General features: G+C 41.9%; 1 protein-coding gene and 1 pseudogene across 3 annotated transcripts in view; both read right to left on the bottom strand.

Moving 5' to 3' along the window:
* Window positions 1-1,108: 1,108 nt before the first annotated feature.
* On the bottom strand, window positions 1,109-12,390 carry LOC114096582 (ectonucleoside triphosphate diphosphohydrolase 5-like; annotated as a pseudogene).
* A 4,106-nt stretch (window positions 12,391-16,496) lies between these two features.
* Tjp2 (tight junction protein 2) overlaps window positions 16,497-22,386 on the bottom strand; it is a 145,255-nt gene continuing 139,365 nt past the window's right edge. For 2 of the 3 annotated variants that reach the window (XM_071600582.1, XM_027940109.2), the window contains 4 exons: window positions 21,722-21,832; window positions 20,257-20,586; window positions 18,919-19,004; window positions 16,497-17,452 (listed from right to left, as the gene is read on the bottom strand). In XM_071600582.1, the coding sequence (XP_071456683.1) occupies window positions 17,284-17,452; window positions 18,919-19,004; window positions 20,257-20,586; window positions 21,722-21,832 (696 nt within the window). In that variant the 3' untranslated portion in view covers window positions 16,497-17,283. The remainder of the gene's footprint in view (window positions 17,453-18,918; window positions 19,005-20,256; window positions 20,587-21,721; window positions 21,833-22,386) is intronic. The other variant, XM_034636528.2, reaches the window with a different exon arrangement.

Genomic DNA, 22,386 nt, shown 5'->3' on the forward strand with positions numbered 1-22,386 from the left:
ATCCAAAGGCAAGTGATGGGGAATTATATTCTGACCTTTTAGTGGGAAAAACTGTAAAGTCACATGGCAAAGGACATAGCACAAAGAGGGGTGAAGAATTGGAGCCAGCGATGCAATCTACTTAGGGCCAGAAAGTAGAAGACTTAATACTATAGTAAAGAATTAAACTTGGTTCTAGGCAAGGGGAAGCCATCAATGTTTTTAGGCAGAAGAAAAGCATTCTCAGATCTATGTTAGAAAGGTGATTCTGTCTGCTCCCTGGGTAGAGGATTAGGGAGTTTAGAACCACCTGAATTAGAGTAGTGGCTGTGAGAAAAGGGACAGAGGGACAAATTTAAAATAGTTATTAAATAGACTAAAGCGGGCCATCATTTGGAGAAAGAATAAGAAAATCGAAGACACCACTCAAGTTTCTAAATTGATATGGTGAAATCATTGACAGTGATAATAACACTAGCTGCTTTTATTGAGCATTTGAGTCATCTATTATTGCAAACTTTTTTTTTACAGTTTCTTTCTTTTTTAAAATTACACATGTAAAGGAAAACCAAGTAATTTTTGTATCTTTATTTAGAGGAGGGGGTGAGACAGACAAGGATGGAAGAGGCAGGACAGTACAGAGAGAGGGAAAAAAATACTGCTATTGATAGGTCATGGGATTGTAGGAAGTCCGCTGAATGTAGCATGTAAGAGGAAAACTAAAATGTTCAAAGAAATGAGGCACTCCAAGGATTAAAATGAGTTTTCTTTGGTTCCCAGGGACTTGTCCCTGAGCTCTCACTTCAAGTTTGAGTTCCAAAGCTATTCTTTTTGGCTCACAGGGTTCTCTGTGTCATACAAAGACTCTCAATGATTTAAATTCTAGAGCCATCTGTGCCCCGCAAATGGTTAGGTAATAGTTCACATTAGACATGTGAAATTAATTCTACCCAAATATCTAGGCTCAAGGTCAAGATCTGTATATGAAAGTCCCTCCACCCTGATCAAGCCACCTACTACCCTCAATCCAGGTACTCCCCAGACTAGCTCAGAAAATGACCAAGACTTCTCTTCTTCTCCCCTTAAAAAGGTTGTTGGTGATTGCAGGCCTCAGAGGAAGTGCTTGGCATCAGTGGGAGATGCCCAGAGACTGCAACTGGTGAAGGTAGCCCCCAAGGGGCTAGCCCATCTCTGTGTTGTTCACTTTCTTGGTGAGCTGTAAGAGGTGCTATCTCACCGGGCGCAGTTGGGCACGCCTGTAATCCCAGCATCTCTGGAGTCTGAGAGTGGGAGGATTGCAAGTTCAAAGTCAGCCACAGCAAAAGCTAGCCCTAACCAACTCAGTGAGACCCTGTCTCTAAATAAAATACAAAATAGGGATGGGGGTGTGGCTCAGTGGTCGAGTGCCCCTGAGTTCAATCCCTGGTACTCCACCCCCCAAAATAGAGGGCACTATCTGCAAAGCCAAAGCCATCTTTTAGTAGGGCAGTAATGTAGCTGAGATCCAATACGTAGGAAAGGACTGTCTGAGGTGAAGTTCTCCAAGTTATCTTCACACACTTCCTTGGCTTTTTTTCCCCAAACTCTTCAACTTTTAAAACACCCCCTTTTTCATAATCAATCATGTGTGTTTCAACGGCTCCGTCATAATAGTAAGAGAAAGCATAGAAGGACCTTCCTTGGATCTCCTCTGGCTGGTGAAGCTTTCCTTGCACCACTGTCAACACTTCATTGTAGCAGGGCTCAAAGCCCTTCCCTTCTCAGTTGCCACTAAACTGGTATTTCACTCCCCGAAATATCCAATCTGCTTCCAACCTTCTTCTGACCATCTTGGGCCTTGGGGGCTACCTCTCACCAGTTGCAGTCTCTGGGAAAGTGTATCCCAGAGAGAGACACACTCCGGAAAGTGTGTCCATCAATCCCTTCTGTCAGCAGGGCTCCCAGGGTTGCCAGTCCTGCAGCTTTAATCCAAATCCCAAGTAACTCTGTGTATAGAGCTTATAAGTGCTATTTAACATCTCAAAGGAAGTTGCCGCAGTCCAACTGGGCAAAATAACCGGGAGGTGACAAGCAACTTGTAGGTTGAAGCGGGAACTGTTTTATTGCGGAATAGCAGAGGTATATATATATATATATAACTGATTACATACAGCTTGACTCAATCAGCATCATCCAAATCATAGCATTGCTCCCCTACAGATAGAGCAATCAGCCAATAAGAGTCCCCACCATCTTGATGGCTCGGTGGCATTGCCTCACAAACCACTCCTCCTGGCAAACTGCCAGGTGCCATCTTGACTTGATAGCAGCCTCCAACATCTCCCCCTTTTTGTTTTATTAAACAACAAGTATGTGGTTTAGGGACCGTGCCTGTCTTAGGTAGTCCAATACTACGTATGGTCCTTACCATCACTGGATGGTCTGACCTCAAATTGTCAGCCTCCTGGCTTAGGTTGGTACCATTGTAATTGGATCTTACCCGTTTTTGACTACCAGCCCAATATATTTAGCCATTCTTGTGGATCTTACCGTGTTTCTAGGGCCATCATGGCCTGTTTAACGACCATAGTGGTTTCTTTTTGTTGTCTGTGTAATTTACACAAACACCATAAACAACCTGCTACAAGCAGAAGGAGGAGAATACAGAATGCCACGATACCAAGCCATTGACTGCTCCAAGTGAGAAGCCCTTGGAAAAATTGTACCACTGATGACACCATTGGCAAAGACACCCTGGTACTATTAAGAGTTACAATTTTTTGTCTCAATAGATTAGTTAAATTTTGAAACTTTACATTCCATGTGCCATTAAGCATGGCTCCTAGTTGTCTGGAAAGATCTGCTGCTCGAGAAATATTATCATAATGCATAGAAGTGATACACAGTCCAGGTAAGTTCTGTAAGCAGCTTAAAGCAGAGGAATCCATTAATATGTCTATTTTTTCTTGAAGTAAATCGACTCTTTGGTTGAGCATCAGAATTCCATTTCTAAGATGATCATTAATAATGTTTTGTGTTTGTAAAGCTTGTGCTACTTGTTGAGTTACATTATTTATTGATGCAGCAGTTTGTACAGTTTGTGTGATAGCTATCACAGAAGCTGCAGCAGCAGCAGCAAAAACAGCAACAGTTGTGATGATGGTAGCTGTAATTCTGAAGTCTCGTTTGGTTTTCAGTAATACTGGAAATTCTTCTATTTTTGTCTTCACTGGTACTGGGATGAAGGTAGGAATTCTGGCAATGATGGCTAAAGAAAATTGTGTAGCATTCCAGCAGGCACTAAGAAAACAATTTCCTGAAAAATTTAGTACATTATCCTGAACAGAATTATTAGATATAATGAAAAGGAAATGTGAAAGTAAACAAACAGGAGTTTTGTTCACATTTTAAAACAATCCTTTTAAATTTCTGAATTTAGATAGATTATTTCCTAGGCATCAACATTTTATTAGTTTTTTTTAACACCTAGAAAAACTTGTAAGCTTAATTTTAAAGACATCTTTACTTTCATCTGTTTAACCAATTTAAATTGAACTGTTTAAATCATGTGAATAAAAGATATTTGGATCCATTTTTTTTATTTTTTATGAGCGCTCCTCATATATCTGCCAATTTTCATAGCATGTGTATGACCTATGGACATACGCACATACAGACATACAACACATAACACAAGTGTGCACACTTTACAATAGTAAAGGCCTTGTAGCTTTTCACAGGTGAAATCTCCATTGCAATGTTTAAAAACTCCACAGTTGATCAAAAACTAGAACTGATCAGGAAAACATTAACCTAGGTCTGTAGGATCAAAATTATGAACTCAAAAAATAAAATAGAACTCCATGACATGGGAAAGGACATAATAAAATAGATATTGAAAAAAGCATCCTGGGGCTGGGGATGTGGTTCAAGCGGTAGCGCGCTCACCTGGCATGCATGTGGCCCGGGTTGAATCCTCAGCACCACGTACAAACAAAGATGTTGTGTCCACCAAAAACTAAAAAATAAAAATATTTTTTTTAAAAAAAAGCATCCTGGCTACCACCTGGATTTGACTCTTCTTTTGATATCCCATCCTTCTTTCTGTAACTCGCATATGGGTTTGAAGGTATTCCCACAAGTAAGCCTCAAGGTTTTTTACATTTGAAATAGGCCTCAATGGTGCTCATTATTCATTAGCCTCCAGGTGTGGGAGAAACATTGTCGAAGATATAAGGATAAGGAGTTCTGGATATCAGCTGTTATGGATTTGAGCCAAATCATCTTCTTTTTGGTCTGTAGAAATCGCTTTAGTTAGTCTGTCTGGAATCCAAATCGGCTGCTGTTCTCCCTGTGGAAACACAAAAACAGACAATCACTGGGTTAGGACCTTTCCATTGTCCAGTCAGAATTTTAATGTTTTTCTCGCTTCAGGCGTTAACATGCGGGGTAAATTTGGATCCGATGGACCTTTTAAGATATCAAATAAAGGTCCCAACTCTCCTGTTGGTATGCCTAGATAAGGCCTTATCCAATTTATGTCTCCTAACAGTTTTTGAAAGTTATTAAGTGTTTTAAGTTGATCTACTCGTATTTGAATTTTTGGTGGGCGGACCATGGTCGAGGATAATAGAACTCCTAAATAATTAATTGGAAAATTTAATTGTACTTTATCTATTGCTATCTCTAGATTATAATTTTTTAATAAGTTTGTAAGTGTAGCATAGCATTCTAGCAATGTATTTTTATCTTTGTGTGCTAATAATACATCGTCCATATAATAAAATACTTATAGTTCAGGATTTTGATTTCTAAGTAGCTGGATTGCTTTGTCAACATAAACTTGACACATAGTAGGACTATTAGCCATCCCTTGAGGGAGTACTTTCCATTCATATCTCTGATCAGGACCTTCATGATTCAGCGCAGGGACAGTAAATGCAAAACGTGGACTATCCTCAGGATGAATTGGAATGGAGAAAAAACAATCTTTAATATCTATAGCTAAAACATACCAAGTTTTTGGCAAAGCAGACAATTGAGGAATCCCTGATTGAGCAGGTCCCATAATAACCATCTCATTATTAATAGCTCTTAAATCTTGCAATAATCTCCATTTACCAGATTTCTTTTTGATGACAAAAATGGGAGTATTATGGGGAGATACAGAAGGTTGTATATGTCCCTCCGCTAATTGTTGATTGACCAGGTCATGGGCTGATTGTATCTTTTCTTTAGTCAGTGGCCACTGAGGAACCCATACTGGCCTTTCTGATTTCCAAGTAATTTTTATTGTCTCAGTGACCCCTCCTAAAAACCCAATCCATGTCTATCTGTTTTTTGATCTATTTGTATTGGTGCCACTATACCTTGTCCTTGTTCTCCTAATCCTTTTCCTTTCCTAAAACCTTGTCCAGCCATAATAGTGGGTGCATTTGGATTGATATGTGGAATGTTATTTGTTAATGTTAATCCCAATTGACCTAGAACATCTCGTCCCCATATATTTATAGGAAGATGATCCAATACATATTGCTGTATAGTTCCTTCACATCCTTCAGGATCCTTCCATTTTAATACCATCCCACTTCTATGGGGATTAGTTGCCACTCCTAGGCCTCAAGCTTTTGAGTGGCTTGTTGTAAAGGCCAATCTTTTGGCCATTCTTGACGAGAGATGATGCTAAGATCTGCTCCTGTGACTAGCAGTCCATTGAAATCATGTCCTTGAATAGTTAACTTTAACATAGGGTGAGAATCTAAATTTAAAGAAAGCATAGCCCAATCTATACCTGTGGAGCCAAATCCTTTGGAACCTCTTTCTACAGTATGACTAGAAAATTTGTCATGTAAACTGGGTGTATTAATAACTGTGCAATCCTATCTCCTGGTGAAATTACTGAGATATCCCTTGGAGAACTAGCTATAATTTTTATCTCACCTTCATAATCGGGATCAATTACCCCAGGACTTATCATAAGTCCTTTTAGAGTAGAAGAACTGCATCCTAATAATAAGCCTACTGTTCCTTGGGGGAAGAGGTCCTTTTACCCCTGTGGGAATGATTTGAACTCCCATCTCTGGAGTTAGTACTGCTCTGGAGGAGGCGCAGATGTCCAATCCTGCGCTCCCTCTGGTTTGTCTGATAAGGGAGTTAATGGATAATGTGTTCTGGGTGCTACCCTGATGGTGTTGCTGGATTCCTTCAATGCCCCATATATTTGTAATTGTGGGCCCCGGGGCATCGGGCCCCCTTGTCCATTTTTTGGCAATGGAGTACCCTCTACAGTAGTCTGAGAATGGCATTCACTAGCCCAATGTTTTCCTCTATGACATCGTGGGCAAACACCTGGTATTTTTCTTTTTTGATCATCCCCAGTTTTGTTACTTGTTTTAAAACCCTCCTCCTATGGGGCAATTCCTTCTAAAATGTCCTGCTTGACCACAATTATAACATGTTTTTGGCCTGGCACCTAAAGCCTGTTGTACTCCTTGGGTTACTGCAGCTGCCAGGACTTGCCCCTGTACCACTGGTTCATTAATATCTCTACACAATTTAATGTATGCATTTAAGTCTTTATATTTCCAAGGTCAAATAGCCTCCCTACACCATCTATTGGCTTGTTCATAAGCTAGTTGTTTTATTAATGGCATCACTTGTTCTACATCCCCAAAGACTCTGCTTGCTGTTTGCCTATCCACAAACTCAGAGTAAGGTTCATTAGCTCCTTGTATTACCTTATAATTGACCTTTAAAATCTCCATGTCCTTGTAAAGTCTTCCATGCCTTAACCGCAGCTGAAGCGATTTGTAAGTATATGGCAGGATCATATCCAGCTTGTTGCTGCTGACCCTCATAAGGTCCCTCTCCTAGCAACATATCTAGATTTCTCTGTGGATACCTGGCTGCTGCATTTCGCTTGGCAGTCTCCACATACAATTCCTGATTAGTAACTTTCCATAACAGATATTGTCCTCCATTTAGCACAGCTTTGTGCATGCTAGCCCAATCTGCTGGTGTCAAGTTTAAACTTGCAATGGATTCAACCATGCTTACAGTAAAAGGGGCTTGAGGACCATAGGCTGCTACAGCTTCTTTTAACTGCTTTACAGTTTTAAAATCCAAAACCTGGTGATATCGCTGCCCTCCTGCATCCTCAAGTACAGGGCATGCTAATCTTCGAGGTCCTGTCTCAGGATCCCATCTATCAACTATGGGGGGTGGGGGCCACCCAGCATATGTTGTCCCCATATACATAGGTGGAGCTGTTGGTTGAATACTTACGCCCTCTGGTGATAGAAAGGGGTTAGTAGCAGCCTCCTGTTGTAATTCCTCCCCTGATAGCCCTTCCTCCTCTAAACTTTCTTCCCCTTTCTGACTACCTCGAGAGACTTCCTCTTTTACTTGATCTAAGATGTCTTCTCCTTCCTCTACCATAGTCTGAACTGAAGGCTTTGGACTAAGCAAACAAGATCGTATCAACATCCATAACGGTAATGTGCCAACTGGCAGAGTTCCTGGGCTTTTCTTTTCTATCTTTTTAAAATCTTCACCATGATTGTCCCATTGTGGTATATTTAACAACCCCTCCTTTAAGAACCATGGGCTACATTTTTGTATCATATCAACGTATGCCCTAACTGTTCTTGGTTTTACTGGGGTGCCTCCTTCCTTTAGCAATTTACTTAACACCTTTTTGGTTTGATTTTTACTAACTTCTGATCCCATATTTCTGTAACAAAGACAACACAACACACTAAGATAAAACGAAACAAAGACAACACAACACACTAAGATAAAATGAAACAAAAACAAAACAAAATAAAACAAAAACACATTGTATCAATTTTTCTATTTTCTTGAAATGGCCATATGTCCTCTCGCCCTATCTGTTCCTCAGGGGCAAGCAGCTTTCCTCCTGTCCTATCTATTTCTAGGGACAGGCAGCTTACCTTGTCACTTACTCCCAAGCGTCCCAGAGTTCCCCGTATGGACCACCATTTGCCACAGTCCAACTGGGCAAAATAACCGGGAGGTGACAAGAAACTTGTAGGTTGAAGGGGGAACTGCTTTATTGTGGAACAGCAGAGGTATATATGTCTAACTGATTACATACAGCTTGACTCAATCAGCATCATCCAATCATAGCATTGCTCCCCTACAGATAGAGCAATCAGCCAATAAGGAGTCCCCACCATCTTGATGGCTTTGTGGCGTTGCCTCACAAACCACTCCTCCTGGCAAACTGCCAGGTGCCATCTTTTTTTTTTATTTTTTTTATTTTTTAGTTTTCAGCGGACACAGCATCTTTATTTGTACGTGGTGCTGAGGATCGAACCCGGGCTGCACACATGCCAGGCGAGTGCGCTACCGCTTGAGCCACATCCCCAGCCCGCCAGGTGCCATCTTGACTTGATCGCGGCCTCCAACAGGAAGTGATGTAGCCCTTAGGGATTTGTTCCAGGGTTTTCTCAAACTGGGGCAGGAATATGATTTGGGTAGAGCACCCCTCACCCCACCCAGGTCCAGAGTTCCCACAGTCTTTCTACATGGCTGTGGCCATGTAGCTGACCTGTCAGGAAATTCACAGTAACTCAAGCCAATATGCCTTCATAGGATCCATCCATGATGCTAACACTGTCATCTGGGACCAGGAAAGGTGGCTTCTTGAAGATCTCCTCCACCTCAAAGAGCAGGGCCTGGGCTTTCTGTTCTGGCAGTAGGCGAAGTCCTGCTATTGCCTTCAGGACCACTGGGGTCCTTGTGCAGTGACTTCAGGGAATTTCATCTTGGCCACCTCCAAGAGTTCTTCAACACTCTCAGCACCTGCTTAGGTTGATCTACAAAAGCAGAAATTCCTGGCTTCACAGAATTAAAGATTTTTCCCTTCCAGAACTGGAAGCTGTCCGGGAATGTTCTGCATGAAGACATAAACATGAATTCAAGTTCCAGTGCTTCCTGCATCAAACATAATTCCATACAAGGTGCTGGCACTGACATTTATGGGAGACATGGAAGACAGGAAGACACCTTCAAACCAAGTCTGCTGGTCTCTGTGGAAGACAGTGCTACAAACACAGGCTACCACCAGCATGAAAAAGACTGTGCCCCAGGAAGTGGCCACACTCTACCTAAGGTGTGGTGACTTGAAGTTTTGGTTGTGGAAGGAGTGCTGCTCACAGTCCTGTAGTGGCTTATGTCCAGATACCTGGTCTACCTACTAGGACCATAATGATCTTGTTTGCATGAGGATTCAACCAACATACTCCACATTTCTATGTTGGCCAGGAATGTGTGCGCCACCTTTGGTGCTCTTAGCCCTATTGTAAACCTTTTGCACCTACCACCAAAGGGTTACAAAAATCAAGACCTCATTTTAGTTACAGATTTCTATCTCTGTTTTATGAACAAGAAAACCAAGGCTTAAAACATTGAGTAATTTGTCCAAGGTTTTACAACTCGTAGCTGACAGAACTGAGGTTGGAACTCACTCCCAATCTCTATGGGCAGCCTTGAAGGACAGGGATCAAAAGGACAGGAATCAGCTTTAGGGAGGAACTAACATTGCATTTGGAGTAGTGACCACCTTTGTGACTTTTATATCCTGGCCCTCTGGTCTATTTTTTTAAGCAATAAAATAGCAGTATATTTATTGGTGTAAAACATAACTTTGAAATTTTTAGGTACCTGAAGTTGGAATCATTTACATATTAGATTTGCCCAGAGAATCATATGCTTCATTTTGACTCAAAGTTACATTCATTTGAAAATCAATCAGAACCCATCCCTCCCTACTCAAAGCCCTCCTAAACTGGCTGTGGTTCCCATTTCTCATCCTTAGGTAAGTGTATCCATCGTTCTATTGCCCACGGATCCTTGGGTGAACCTTTCTTTATGTCCTGTAGTCTCTAACAGAACAGATTTAGAATGGCAAGAGGCTGGAAGCAGGTGATTAAAGTAGGAAATAGAGATCCTGTGTGCAGTGCTGAATTAGGGAAGGGCTGGGGAGAAGGGAAATTCGTACTAGTTCCAGCCCCTTCACGTCCTGATTCTCTCCATTCTTCTTTCTCCTTATCCTCTGAGACAGGTCTACTCTCAAAACTCAATATATCTCCCCCAGGATTATTTATTTCACCTGGGATCTTCCTTCCCAGTTATCCACCCTGGAGAGACTCAAGCAGAAGGACTGAGGGACCTGGACTCAGGCCTCCTAAGGTGGAGCAGCACCTGAGAACAGTGCAGAAAAATGAAAACACTGCTGACTTTTAACAATTGGTGCATGAAATAAAAATCAGAATACGATTATTACTAAAGCACTCACTAGTTTGGGGAATGTAAATTGTGCCAATTTTATATCTGTATCTATATCTATCTATCTATCTATGTCGGCCCTCCATTTCTGAGGTTTCTTCATCTTCAGATTTAACCAAGGATGGAAAATAGAAAACACACACACACACACACACACACACACATCTGTATTAAACATGGCAGACTTCTTTTCCTTGTCATTGCCCCCTAAATCTTACAGGAAAACAACTATTTGCATAGCATTTACAATGTAGTAGGTATTGTAACCTAGAGATGATTTAAAGTATATGGGAGGATGTGTGGGGTGATATGAAAACACATCACTTAATACAATAACTTTGCCCTCTGCAGGGGATCCTGCAACCACTCCCCCAGACACAGTGCATGACCACTGACTGCATATAAATGAGATGTAAAATAAAGGGAGAGCTGGAAATAAGATGTTTTATTTCTCTCTTTATATATACACAAACATATTTATTATTTGCCACTCAGCCATTTATTTTACATCTCATTTATTTTGCTGAATATTTTCAAATGTCAAATTTTTTTTGTGGGATTTCAACCATCATTTGAATCTCCTTCATTTTTATCTCTTTAAGGTATTTTTACTAATTAAAATTAATTTTACTCTTCTCTAAGCAAAATATAAATATATAATGTATGCCCATGTAGGACATATAAATAAGTCATAAAATCTATCCATTTGTGAAGACATTTATAAATAATTCTCCATTCTTCTGGCTCATTCCTTCATTCACACTTTAACACTGGACAAGAAGTAAAGCTACAGAGGTGGCCCCCATGGCACCAGGGATGGTGTATTATGATGACTCATTTTAGGTGCCAACTTGGTTGAACCCACAATACCCAATATATGGTCAAACTTTATTCTGGATGTTTCTTGAAGCCACCACCCCCCACCCTGTTTTTTTTTAATGAGATTAACTTTTTTTTTTTGAGATTAACATTTAAATTGGTGAGTTTTGAGTGAAGAAGATTGCCCTCACAATGTGGCTTCTCACATCCAAGCAGTTGAAGGCCTGAATAGAATAGCAGACCTGGGACTGGGGTTGTAGCTCGGTGGCAGAGCGCTTTCCTAACATGTGAGGCACTGGGTTCGATTTTCAGCATTGCATATAAATAAAGATCCATTGACAACAAAAAATATTAAAAAAAAAAAAAAAGAATAGCAGACCTGCCCCTCACTAGCAGGAATTCTGCCTGCAGACTACCTTTGGACCACAAACCTTCCCCTGGGTCTCTGGCCTGCAGGACTATCTGTGGATGTTGGACTGTGAAAACTTACACAATTTTGTACATCCATGCTTCAAAATAAATCTCTTTTTCTCAGTAAATCACAACCTGTTGGTTCTGTTTCTCTAGAGAACCCCCCTGGACAGATCTGAAAGCTTTTCCTTCTTCACACTCTGTAGGGACAGTTCTTCTAATGTCTCTCCCAACCCATCCAAAGACATTGTACACAACAGAACAGAAAATCCTCTAGCCTTGTCATATCTTGGGTCCTCTTTTTCCTTGCTGTGGGCACCCTGGCTTCCAGTAATTCTTCCAGATTGGTAAACCCACAGGCCTTAGTTAGGAGCCTCGATGTTCTTTAGTTCCAGGTCTTCAGTGGACATAGCTCTTGTATTTTAGAGCACTAAGAGGATGAACCAATCCAGGCTGTGGGATGCCATCCCTGGGAAAGAGCCCTCTTGCTTCACTATTGGGCTGATGCTGTTAAGAGACTGGGCAATGCGTAACCTTCTCCTGCCAGGGGCCACAGCAGGATTCTGTCACTATTGGGTACTCCAGACTGTCTCCCATCTACTTGTGGTTTAAGATGGGTCCCCTTCCTTCCCCCAAAAAGCTACGATCCTTTTTGGTGACTGACTTCCTTTCTGCCTGTAGAGTTGACAATGGGAAGGAAGCCCTTCCAGGAAACTCTTGTACCCAAGAAGTCTTGGTTTCTTGGATACCAAGAAACCTCTAGGTTTTAAACTAGGAAACCTCTCAGGTTGTCAGGAGGCAGCCGAGGGAGAGTGCCTCACCTCCTTGGCACTGGACCTTCCCTTCACTCTCAGCCTCTGCAGGATGCTGCTGTTTCTGGTGATGGTCCATGGCTGACTCTCCGGTAAGCCCAACCTAGTCCCTAATGTCTAAAGCCTCTCCATGGACAATTGAGATGGGCCTTGTGACAACATATGACTGGTTTAGCAGATCTCCAACCACAACGGTGGCTTTGGTTGCTTGCATATCTTTCACCCAAGAAGCTTCCTTGGAATGGGACCCTGGGCAATTGTTTCCCTAGAATACAGTTCAGCGGGGCCCTAAAGAAAAGCTGTTGTGTCTGCTGGCATTTCTGGGGGTTTAATGAAAAGTTTAAACTTTTAACTCCCATCTTAAAGCTGCCACTTTAAGGGCAGAGACTTAGAAGCAAAGGAAGACGGATACCCTCCTGTGAACTGGTTTTTATATATTCCTCCCCAAATGCATTATTCATTTGGATACAGGGTTCTCTCTCTGAGGATCCTCTATCTCCATATTCTCTGTATCCTGCAGCAATTAACCCATCTTTAAGGGATCAGAATTTTACTGGATCAGAATGTTAGAACAAATAAAATGACCCTAGCTGGAGAGAGGGAGAAGAACATGTGTCCCCTTTCTCTCTAGTCAGAGGTAATTTCTTGAAGGGACTGTCCCTAAAGAACTTTTTTCAGAAGTAAAAGTGCCAAATGGTGGAACCTGATGTCATTCTGGAATAGCTGTCACCCATCTACCTACCTGGCTCTTATTTTATTTGGTACCCGAGATTGAACCCAGGGGCACTTAACCACTAAGTCACATCCCTAGCCCTTTTTTCTTAAATGTTGAGAGACAGGGTCTTCCTAAGTTGCTTAGGCCCTCACTAAATTGCTGAGGATGGCTTTGAACTTGTGATCCTCCTGCCTCAGCCTTGCAAGCTGCTGTGATTACAGGCAAACACCACTATAACCAACTTAGAAGCATGTTTTAATCTGCTTTTTCATTGCTGTGACTGAAAGACTTGACCAGAAAAATTGTAGAGGAGGAAAGTTTTACTGGAGGGCTCACAGTTTCAGAGGTCTATCAAAGGCCAGCTCCATTCCTCAGGGCTCAAAGTGAGGCAAAACATCATGGCAGAAGTGTGTGGCAGAGGGAAGCAGCTAACATGAAGATCAGAAAGCAAAGGGAGGGGTCTCCACTTGCCAGATACAAATATATACCCCAAAGCCATGCCCCCAATGCCCACCTCCTCCAGCCACACCTGCTTCCAGTCACCAGTTAATCCCATCAGGGAATTAATTCACTGATTGGGTTACGACTCTCACATTTCCCCTCTGAATTCTCACATTGTCTCACATGTGAGTTTTTGAGGGACACCTCACATCCAAACCACAACAGAGCAAAATTCTATCACAAATCTCCATGAGGTCGGTACCAGGTCCTCAGGGGCTCCACCCTTTCACATGACAGTCTCTGCAACCACAACAGTGGCTTTGGTTGCTCTAAAGTCTCTGCACTTCTTTGCGGGGGCGGGGGGGGGGGGAGTTTGGGGACATCCTGTTCTCCATCAACACACACACAGACACAGTAGCCCTCAGACAAGGTTGGAGACTATTGATAAAAATAGCCCAGTCCACCCACTTTGTGCGTAGTTATTTTAAACTACCACCAGCTTTTCTTGGTGAGAGTAAGTTCCAGTCTCCTGCTGAAGTTTTCTGCACTTCCACAAAAACCACTTATATGCTAAACCTGGTCTTGGGGTTAGTGACCCAAATTATCATCTCTCCCAAACCTCCCCAGCCTATCACTGCTGTGCATTCATCTATCCAAGTCATAGTTGAAAGAACCAGTGGGCTTAGAGATGGGCCACAAGCCATGCAGCATGTATCTTTGGCAAAAGAAGCTGAGCATACTCCTTATGAGGTATGACAGCTATCTGGAGTGTAGAGAGAAACTAAAGGATGTGACCTAAAGACAAGAGGATAGTGCAAAATTTCAATTAAGTCTTGTGCTTTATTCCTACAAATGCATTTTAGTTTTGCATTTTCCTCCATGATCTGTGAATGTAAAATGCCCTTCCCCCAATAGCAAATGCATTTCTCCCAAAGATGAACGTGTTTACCTTGGAGCATGATGCTTGTCACATTCCTATTCTGGAATCATTGTTCCTAGATACTCCAGAATGGATGTCTGCATAAAGCCAGATGGCAGAGTGATGCTTCTACTCTGTCATTTCTGGTCCTCTCTCCAAAACTTTTACTGTGTGACCCTTGGAATTGTGCTACTGCCCTATATAAAAGAACATGGTAAGACACAGACATCCAAAATCATCCTGGCAAGTATGCTGTTGCCCCATAAGATGCCACAAAATAAAAATGGACAGAAAATTCCCTCCCTGACATTTATGGAAATCGTGTGCTCAGTTCCATCTCATGTTCCAAAGAGCTGCAGACCTGAGAGCACACAGTGACTATCCCCTTGCAAATGGCTTTCTCTTCCCTGTTCCGATATTCTTTCCTCCTTATTTGCCTAGCAGCATCTTTTTTTTTTTTCATTTTACTCCAGCATATTTTAGCAGCTTCAAATCCTTCCCAGAACAAAGCAGGATATGAATCTTCAAAAAGGCAGGGGGAGGCACTGTTGGTCATTGGACACACTACTGAATGTTATTGGGACCAGAAGCCCTGCCTGTCTGCATCATTGAACCCATCTCAAAACAAGCAGCCAGCTTCTAAGATGTCCCTATCCACCCTTCCAGTGTTTGCAAAGGGCTCATTTCTGTATTTACAGGACAAAAGTAAACTAGATCATCATATATTTAACCAGTGTACATTTTCTCCTACTCACAGGTGGATTTTATTTATGGAATATGTTAATTTTTTAGTTAATGCTTTGAGTACTTCTCAGAAATTCAGAAATGGTTTAAGAGTTAGAGCACCCAGATTGACAGAGACCCAAGCAAGGACACGTTGACCGTCCAACTCAAATTATGAGTCAACTGAATTTCGAACTCTACCAAAACACAGGATTAAGGACTCTGCATCCATTCATATCTTAAAAACCCTTAATAGAACCAAGGCTTTTTTCTCAAATTCAATCTACTTTTGATTCGTATAAGCCTAAATTCCTAAAGTGTCTTGTGTAACTTTTAAACTTATTTTAGTATTTCAAGAATGAATGTAGAAAATGAATGATGTAACTTTTTGAGGAAGCAATTTGGCAATAAATATCAAGAGCCCTAAGCCTCAGCTGGGGCTTAGCTCAGTGGTAGAGAACTTGCCTAGCACATGCAAAGCCCTGGGTGCAATCCCCAATACTGCAAAAAACAAAGCCTTAAAAATGTTCCTAAATTTTCATTCAGTAATTGTACTTCTGAGAATGTACTTGCAGAAAAGGACTAAAATGCCGGTCACTGATATACAAAAATAAAGATTATATACATAGAGGAACATTTCATGTAAAAGAGACAAAAAAAAAATGGAAATAATTCAGTCAATAATAGCGGAACTGTTCACTTACTAAGTGGTCAAGGGATAGATCATTCTGCAGTTGTTAATCATGTTCACATGGAATTTTAAGTATCTGAGAGAAATGTTCTTGAGAGAACATTAAACAGAAAAAGTAGGAAACAACTGCAGATATAGTACATACTCAACTGTCACACACAGACATCCACAGACATGAAGGAAAGGCATCAAAAGACCCAGCAGGTGGGATTATGGGTAATTTTTCCTTTTTCACAAGTTGTCTCCACATCTCAACATTCAGTAAGGAACATGTTCTCACTTGCATGATAAATAATTAAAATAAAAGTTGCCTGGCGTAGTGGCACACACCTCTAATCCCAGCAGCTCAGAAGGCTGAGAAAGAAGAGCACTAGTTCAAAGCCAGCCTCAGCAATGGCAAGGTGCTAAGCAACTCAATGAGATTGTTTCTAAATAAAAATACAAAATAGGGCTGGGGATATGGCTCAGTAGTTGGCTGCCCCTGGGTTCAATCCCTACTACCCAAAAAATAAATAGATACATAGATAGATAGATAGATAAAAGTTATGCTTAAAAGTAGGAAGACTGGAGTGTGGCTTAGTGGTAGAGTATGTGCTTAGCATGTGCAAAACCTGGGTTGGATTCCTAACACTGTAAAAAGAATGAAAGAGAGTAGAAATTCACCACAAAGCAGATTATTGATTGTAATGTATTCCTTTTTATTAAATTATAAAACTGCTGCCAATACACAAACTTGTGGAAATAAAATAATCTTTTCTCAAGTATCTGCTTTTGTGGAACACATGGTTTGAAACAAAATATTTCCATACCAACTTCTTGGTCTTCAAGCTATTTAGCACTTACAGACATACTACCAAGTACAGCTATTATATGTACAGTCAGAATTTATGAAAAGTATTATAAAGATGAATGCCTTGAAAAGATGACACAGCATAGCAAAAACCAGCTATTAAACTGGTACAAAAATTTAGTGAAAATACAATTTTAGTCCATTACGGCTTTGCATAAAGCTTCAAAAGGAGGAAAGTTTAAGACACTTCTTCTCATCAAAGGCACTTAGAGAGTTGTAATAAAATACTTCTTTGAAAGTAGTTTGAGTCCAACAGTATTTTTTATTCCTTTTCCCAGGTCTGCCTCACAGTGAAGCAGTCCTTAAAGGCAGCTATAAATGAGAAAAAATAATTATTGCTTCTTAATATACATATTAAAAATACACAAGACAGGATTAATACAGATGTTGGTCCACTGAAGCAAGTAACAGTATCGTACTGTAATGTTCGTCTTAATTCTGAGCAAAAAGCCATAATAAACTCCTCTACCCGGTCCCAGACAGCGAACCTGGGTTCGAATGGGAAGCAGGAGCTCCGTTACCACCACACCTCCACGGTGCGTGTTAACTGGAAAAGATTCAACCCGGTGGCCTCGCAGGCGTGCCCGTTGGAAGTGGCTGCAGGCCCAGAAGAGTCTTTGCTTTGACAGACACCTACAATTCTGTGTCCCGGTACCGGGCAGGCTGGCCATAGTAACCGCGCTTGGAGTGCTCCGCCAGCTGTTGGCGATACTCCTCTTCCTCCTCCGCTTCACTGCCATAACTTCCTCTGGCATCCTGATAGTGTCTGGAGGGACCCTTCTGCGGCTCAGGGGGTCTGGAACTGACAAAGTGAGGGTGTTACATACCTCCCAGGCATGCCCATGCCCTCTGGCTGCAGGCAGAGGTGAAGCTTGAGTGCAGCCGGCAAGCATCCAAGGCAGATCACTTACTGACTTCTGAGCACTCTGCCCATCAACCAGGGCACTTCTGGCTCCACTCCAGGTCCACAGAGTGGTGAGGGCAGAGAAAGGGTTAGGTCAAGGTCAAGGCCGTGGCCCACTTGGACAATGAATGAAGAGCATCTGCTGGGTGCTCCCTGACCTAAGGCTGCCCCACTGGATAAAGAGAGGGTACCTTCCTCACCCTACCCCAGCCTCACCTAGCACAGAGAGTCTCTGTCAATGTCAGGCACCAAGTCCCCTCAGTTACCAGAAGCAACCTGGCCACGTTACCATCTAATTGCTAAAGAAGAAATGTCCCTCTAGCTTTCTATTGCCATAAAACTAGACTCTAGCTTCCAATCAAAATGGCCACGAAAAATGTGATTTTTTTTCCCCCTATCCTTGGAAGTAGGAAATGATCCAGTATAAAACCTCAACAAGAAGACACTGTGGTGATCCCTAGTGCCTGTGAGCATTTTAAATAGGAAGCATCTTAACAACACTGGTCAATTGCTTGTCATAGTCCCTTCAGACCCAGTTTGGCATAAGTGGCCTGATTTTGCTGTGTGATGCAAAGGAATTAAGAAGCTTGACTAAGAGGCACAAAACAGTTAAGTGACAGAAAAGGGCGAAGCCCTAGGAATTTTGCTCCTGTGCTATCCTGACACCATTTAACAAAATTGTGCTCCAAAGTGTCAAAAGCTACCAGGCACACAAGGAAAATTATCATGAATTCTTGACCATAATCTTTACAGTTACAATTGATGGACAATTACAGGTGCAGGCCTATAATCCCAGAAGGTTGGGAGGCGGAGGCAGGAGGATTGCAAGTTCAAAGCCAGCCTCAGCAACTTAGCAAGGCCTTGGACAACTTAGCAATACCCTGTCTCAAAATAAAACATAAAAAGGGCTGGGGATAGCCAGGCACTGTGGTGCACACCTGTAATCGCAGCAGCTCGGGAGGCTCGCAAGTTCAAAGCCAGACTCGGCAATGGTGAGGTGGCTAAGCAACTCAGTGAGACTCTGTTTCTAAATAAAATACAAAATAGGGCTGGGGATGTAGCTCAGTGGTTGAGTGTCCCTGAGTTCAATCCCTGGTACCAAAAAGGAAAAAAAAAGGGGGGGGGGGGGGCGGGGGCTGGGAATGCAGCTTAGTGATTAAGTACTCCTGGGTTCAATCCTTGGTACAAAAAAAAAAAAATATATATATATATATATATATATATATAGGCAAGATAAACAGTTGGACAAGGGTTGAAGGGAATCCTCTTGTTCTGAAATCTGGGTAAAGAAAATTCTTCCTTCAAGTCAAAGGGTTAAGAAGCTCCCTCCTTAAGATCTTTGTTTCTGAGTGAGTGACTCTTACCTTGTGTGCTGGGGCAGGCTGGCATCTGGCTTGTACGTTTTAATTGGAACTGCATAGATATCAGGATGCTTCTGAGCAATTTCAATCTGTGGCAATTAGGAAAAAAGAATAAGAATGAAAAAATGAACCACTGAGCAATTCACCTGGCTGGTTTCTTGCTGGCCCCAAGGTTGCCTCATATCCTACTTCTTCACCCACAGAACTCCAGTTTCCATAGTTACGTGTACATGTCAAATAAGAAAGACATTTAAGAGAAATGAAGCCCTGTCAACATGCGACAACATGGAGGAAACTTGAGGGCATTGAATGAAATAAGCCAATCCCAAATATTTATGATCCACTTATCTGAGGTTCTTAAATTATAAAATTCAGAGACAAAAAGGAGAATGGTGGTTGTCAAGGCTGGGGGAACAGAGAATGGGGGTCACTGTTTGATTGGTACAGTTTTACTTGGGGAGAATGAACATATTTTGGAGATGCCCGGTGGTAATGGTTGTACAATGAATATATTTAATGCCACTGAACTATATGCTTAAAAAGAGTTGAAATGGTAAATTGTATGTTAAGTATATTTTATCACAATAAGGAAAATAATATGAAAAATGCTCTTGTGACAGACTTCAATGATGAAAACTTCATCTGCTGGGCAGATTACACATTGTGGACTTTTACTTAAGTCTTTTTTTTTTTTTTTTTTCTTTTCAGACAGTGTCTCACTGTTGCCCAGGCTGGTCTCAAACTCCTGAGCTCAAGTGATGCCTCAGCCTCCTGAGTGGCTGGGACCACAGGTATGCGACACCATGCCTGGCTCCACTGAAATTCTTCTTTGACATTGCAAGGTCATATATGCAGACAATACGGAAGTTCAAATAGCTCAGAAAGTACAATCAATAGGCCTTTTCATTTTAGCACCCAATGTAGAGGTAGGACTGATTCTCTGGCAAATCTGGGAGCAAATGCAGACTCAGTTACCCAATAAACATCACAAACGGTCTAATTAAATAAAGTTACTTCTGGGAGGTCCTGATTCTCTTGTTGTACTCCCCCATTCCAGAACCCAATACAAGGCATGAAGAACAGAAGTATGAAGTTTGAACTGCAGAATCTTATTCACCTAAACTATCAGGCTTCTTGACTGGAAGAAAAAAAAGGATGTGCCAACAGCTGACAAACCAGAAGCAACACACATAGCACTGAACATCCCTGTCATGTTCCTGGCAGTGGAAAAAGAACTGTGCACCATTATACTGAAATCAAACCTACTCACAACTTATTGTTGACATACCCGGATCCTCTAGTGGTTTAAAAACTATTAGCACCCTGCCCCCACCAAATTACCCTTGCATTCTGTGCTTCTTGGAGCTCTTGCATTCTCTGCAATCTTGCCTTGTGATCCATCTTCTCAAATATTTTGACTTTGCCCAGGACTGATCTGGGAGTGTTGTCTTGCTCCTCACTGCTCTCCCCAACCTCCTCACCCTCAGGGGGAGGGACAGGAGTGGAGGGCTTCAGGATAGATCTTCCATAGGCAGGTTTTGCTGCAACAGGGGGAGGACAACCTTTGGTAGATACCCCTGGAATTTCATTACCAGCCACGGTAGAGGGGTTTAACTTGTATTCCTGGTTTTTAGAGAAGTCGTAGGATTCTTCCCTGTTCTGGGTTCTGGCCTGCAAAAAGTTAATGACATGTTTTTACCTTGGGCTTTTAGTTTATTTTCAAATCTATATTAGTGATTTAATACACTCCATTTCCTGATCAGTTTCCAAGGGTGGTCAACAAATACCATTCAAATGAGAGATCAAATATGGCAGGGCAAACAGCCACTGGTTGGGCATCCTGAGCCCTACCTCAGGTTGTCAGAAAGGGCTGGGAGGATATCCATTGCTACACACAGAATAAACCTTTAATAATTTTGTACCACAGGATACCAGAATGTTGGAGAAGACCTCTGAACAAGTCAACTTTGGGAGTGGGTTTCTGAGGTCAATTTGCATTGTGTGTGCATGCCATGACTGGAAGGCAAGACCTGTGCCAGCCAGGGGTGAAAGAGATTGGGGTGTGGAGCCAGGAGGGCAGCACACCATGCTGACAGCCACTTCTCCTTCATACTTTGCTTCTAGCCCTCCTCACTGTATGAGGTCACTAATTGCTCTTCTCAGCTCGCACCATCAATTAGCGTTTTCTTCTCATCTATATTTTTGAATTAAATAGAGAAACTTTTATTGCAGGGTAAGGAAAAGCTTTGATTCCAACCAGGGGTAAAGAATTATATGCTGTATGCTTCTATGCCTCTAGGTTGATTCTGTTCTTGATGACAATTTATTAAACAAATAAATTAAGTTGCTCTCATAGTGAGAGGCATTCTAAACAATGGTAATGATTGATTTCTTTAGCAAATCACCAGGAAGGATTTTCTGATACATCCAAATCAGATTGTGGGCAGAAAACTTTAATTGGACAGAAAAAAGAAAAACAGAGATTCTGAGACTGGTGATTCTGGGCATGCAGCATTTGTCAAATTTGTTCTTCCTTCACAAACAAAAACTTCAAGAGTTCTAGAATTGTATACCCTCTTAACGCAGTTTTTCCCTCCTTTTTTTTTTTTGGCCTTTCCCTAATTTTGGGGTTCACCCAACAGCCCACAGAATACTCTCTCTAAAAGAGAACACGGTGAGTCAAAACCATAATCCAACACCATCTCATTGTGTGTGCTCCTCGCTGGCTATCCAGGGGGTCTGGGAACACCTGCTTCCTCTTGGTCCCCAGCCTGGGCTTTCCAGCCTGGGCTTCCCAGCCACGTACCTTGGGCGGCTCAGGTTTGAATGCCGGGGGCGGGCTACTGTCCCTAAGTTGATCTCTGCTAGCAGCCCTCCTCGTCTGAGCTCGTGGCTCTGGACTGGGTTTCCTTATGCTCTACAAAACATAAACGTGCATTCACAACAAGAACATCCAAGCAGAGAGCAGAGAGCACTTGTCTGCTTTGCTGGAGTTCAGAAATAAAAGTGTGAGCCAGAGCTTTTTACTGAAAAAGCAGATAGATACTGGGTACCCTCCTATGAGCTTAAGACACATTTATGATGCTGGCTGCATCCAGTGTAGTAGACTCTGCCTTTGAAGTACAATTACCAAAAAAAAAACCTCCTAACATCTAGTGTGTCATCAATAACTATTAACATTACTAAAGCATTTGTTCATTTATATCTGTAGATATTCAGAAGTTATTCTTTTATTCTTTTTGTAAATTTATTAATTTTTTATTTTGAGACAGGATTTCGCTGAGTTGCTTAGGGCCTCACTAAGTTGCTGAGGCTGGCTTTGAACTTGTGATCCTCCTGCCTCAGCCTCCAAAGCCACTAGGATTATAGGTGTGTGCCATTGCACCCAGCCAGAAGTTACTATTTACAACTTGTCTAGCAGTATATAAATTTTTTATTGTGGTGGTGGTATGAGTTTTTCTCCCCCTTCAA

The sequence above is a fragment of the Marmota flaviventris genome, chromosome 13, assembly GCF_047511675.1.
Source record: "Marmota flaviventris isolate mMarFla1 chromosome 13, mMarFla1.hap1, whole genome shotgun sequence".
In the NCBI taxonomy this organism is placed as follows: Eukaryota; Metazoa; Chordata; class Mammalia; order Rodentia; family Sciuridae; genus Marmota; species Marmota flaviventris.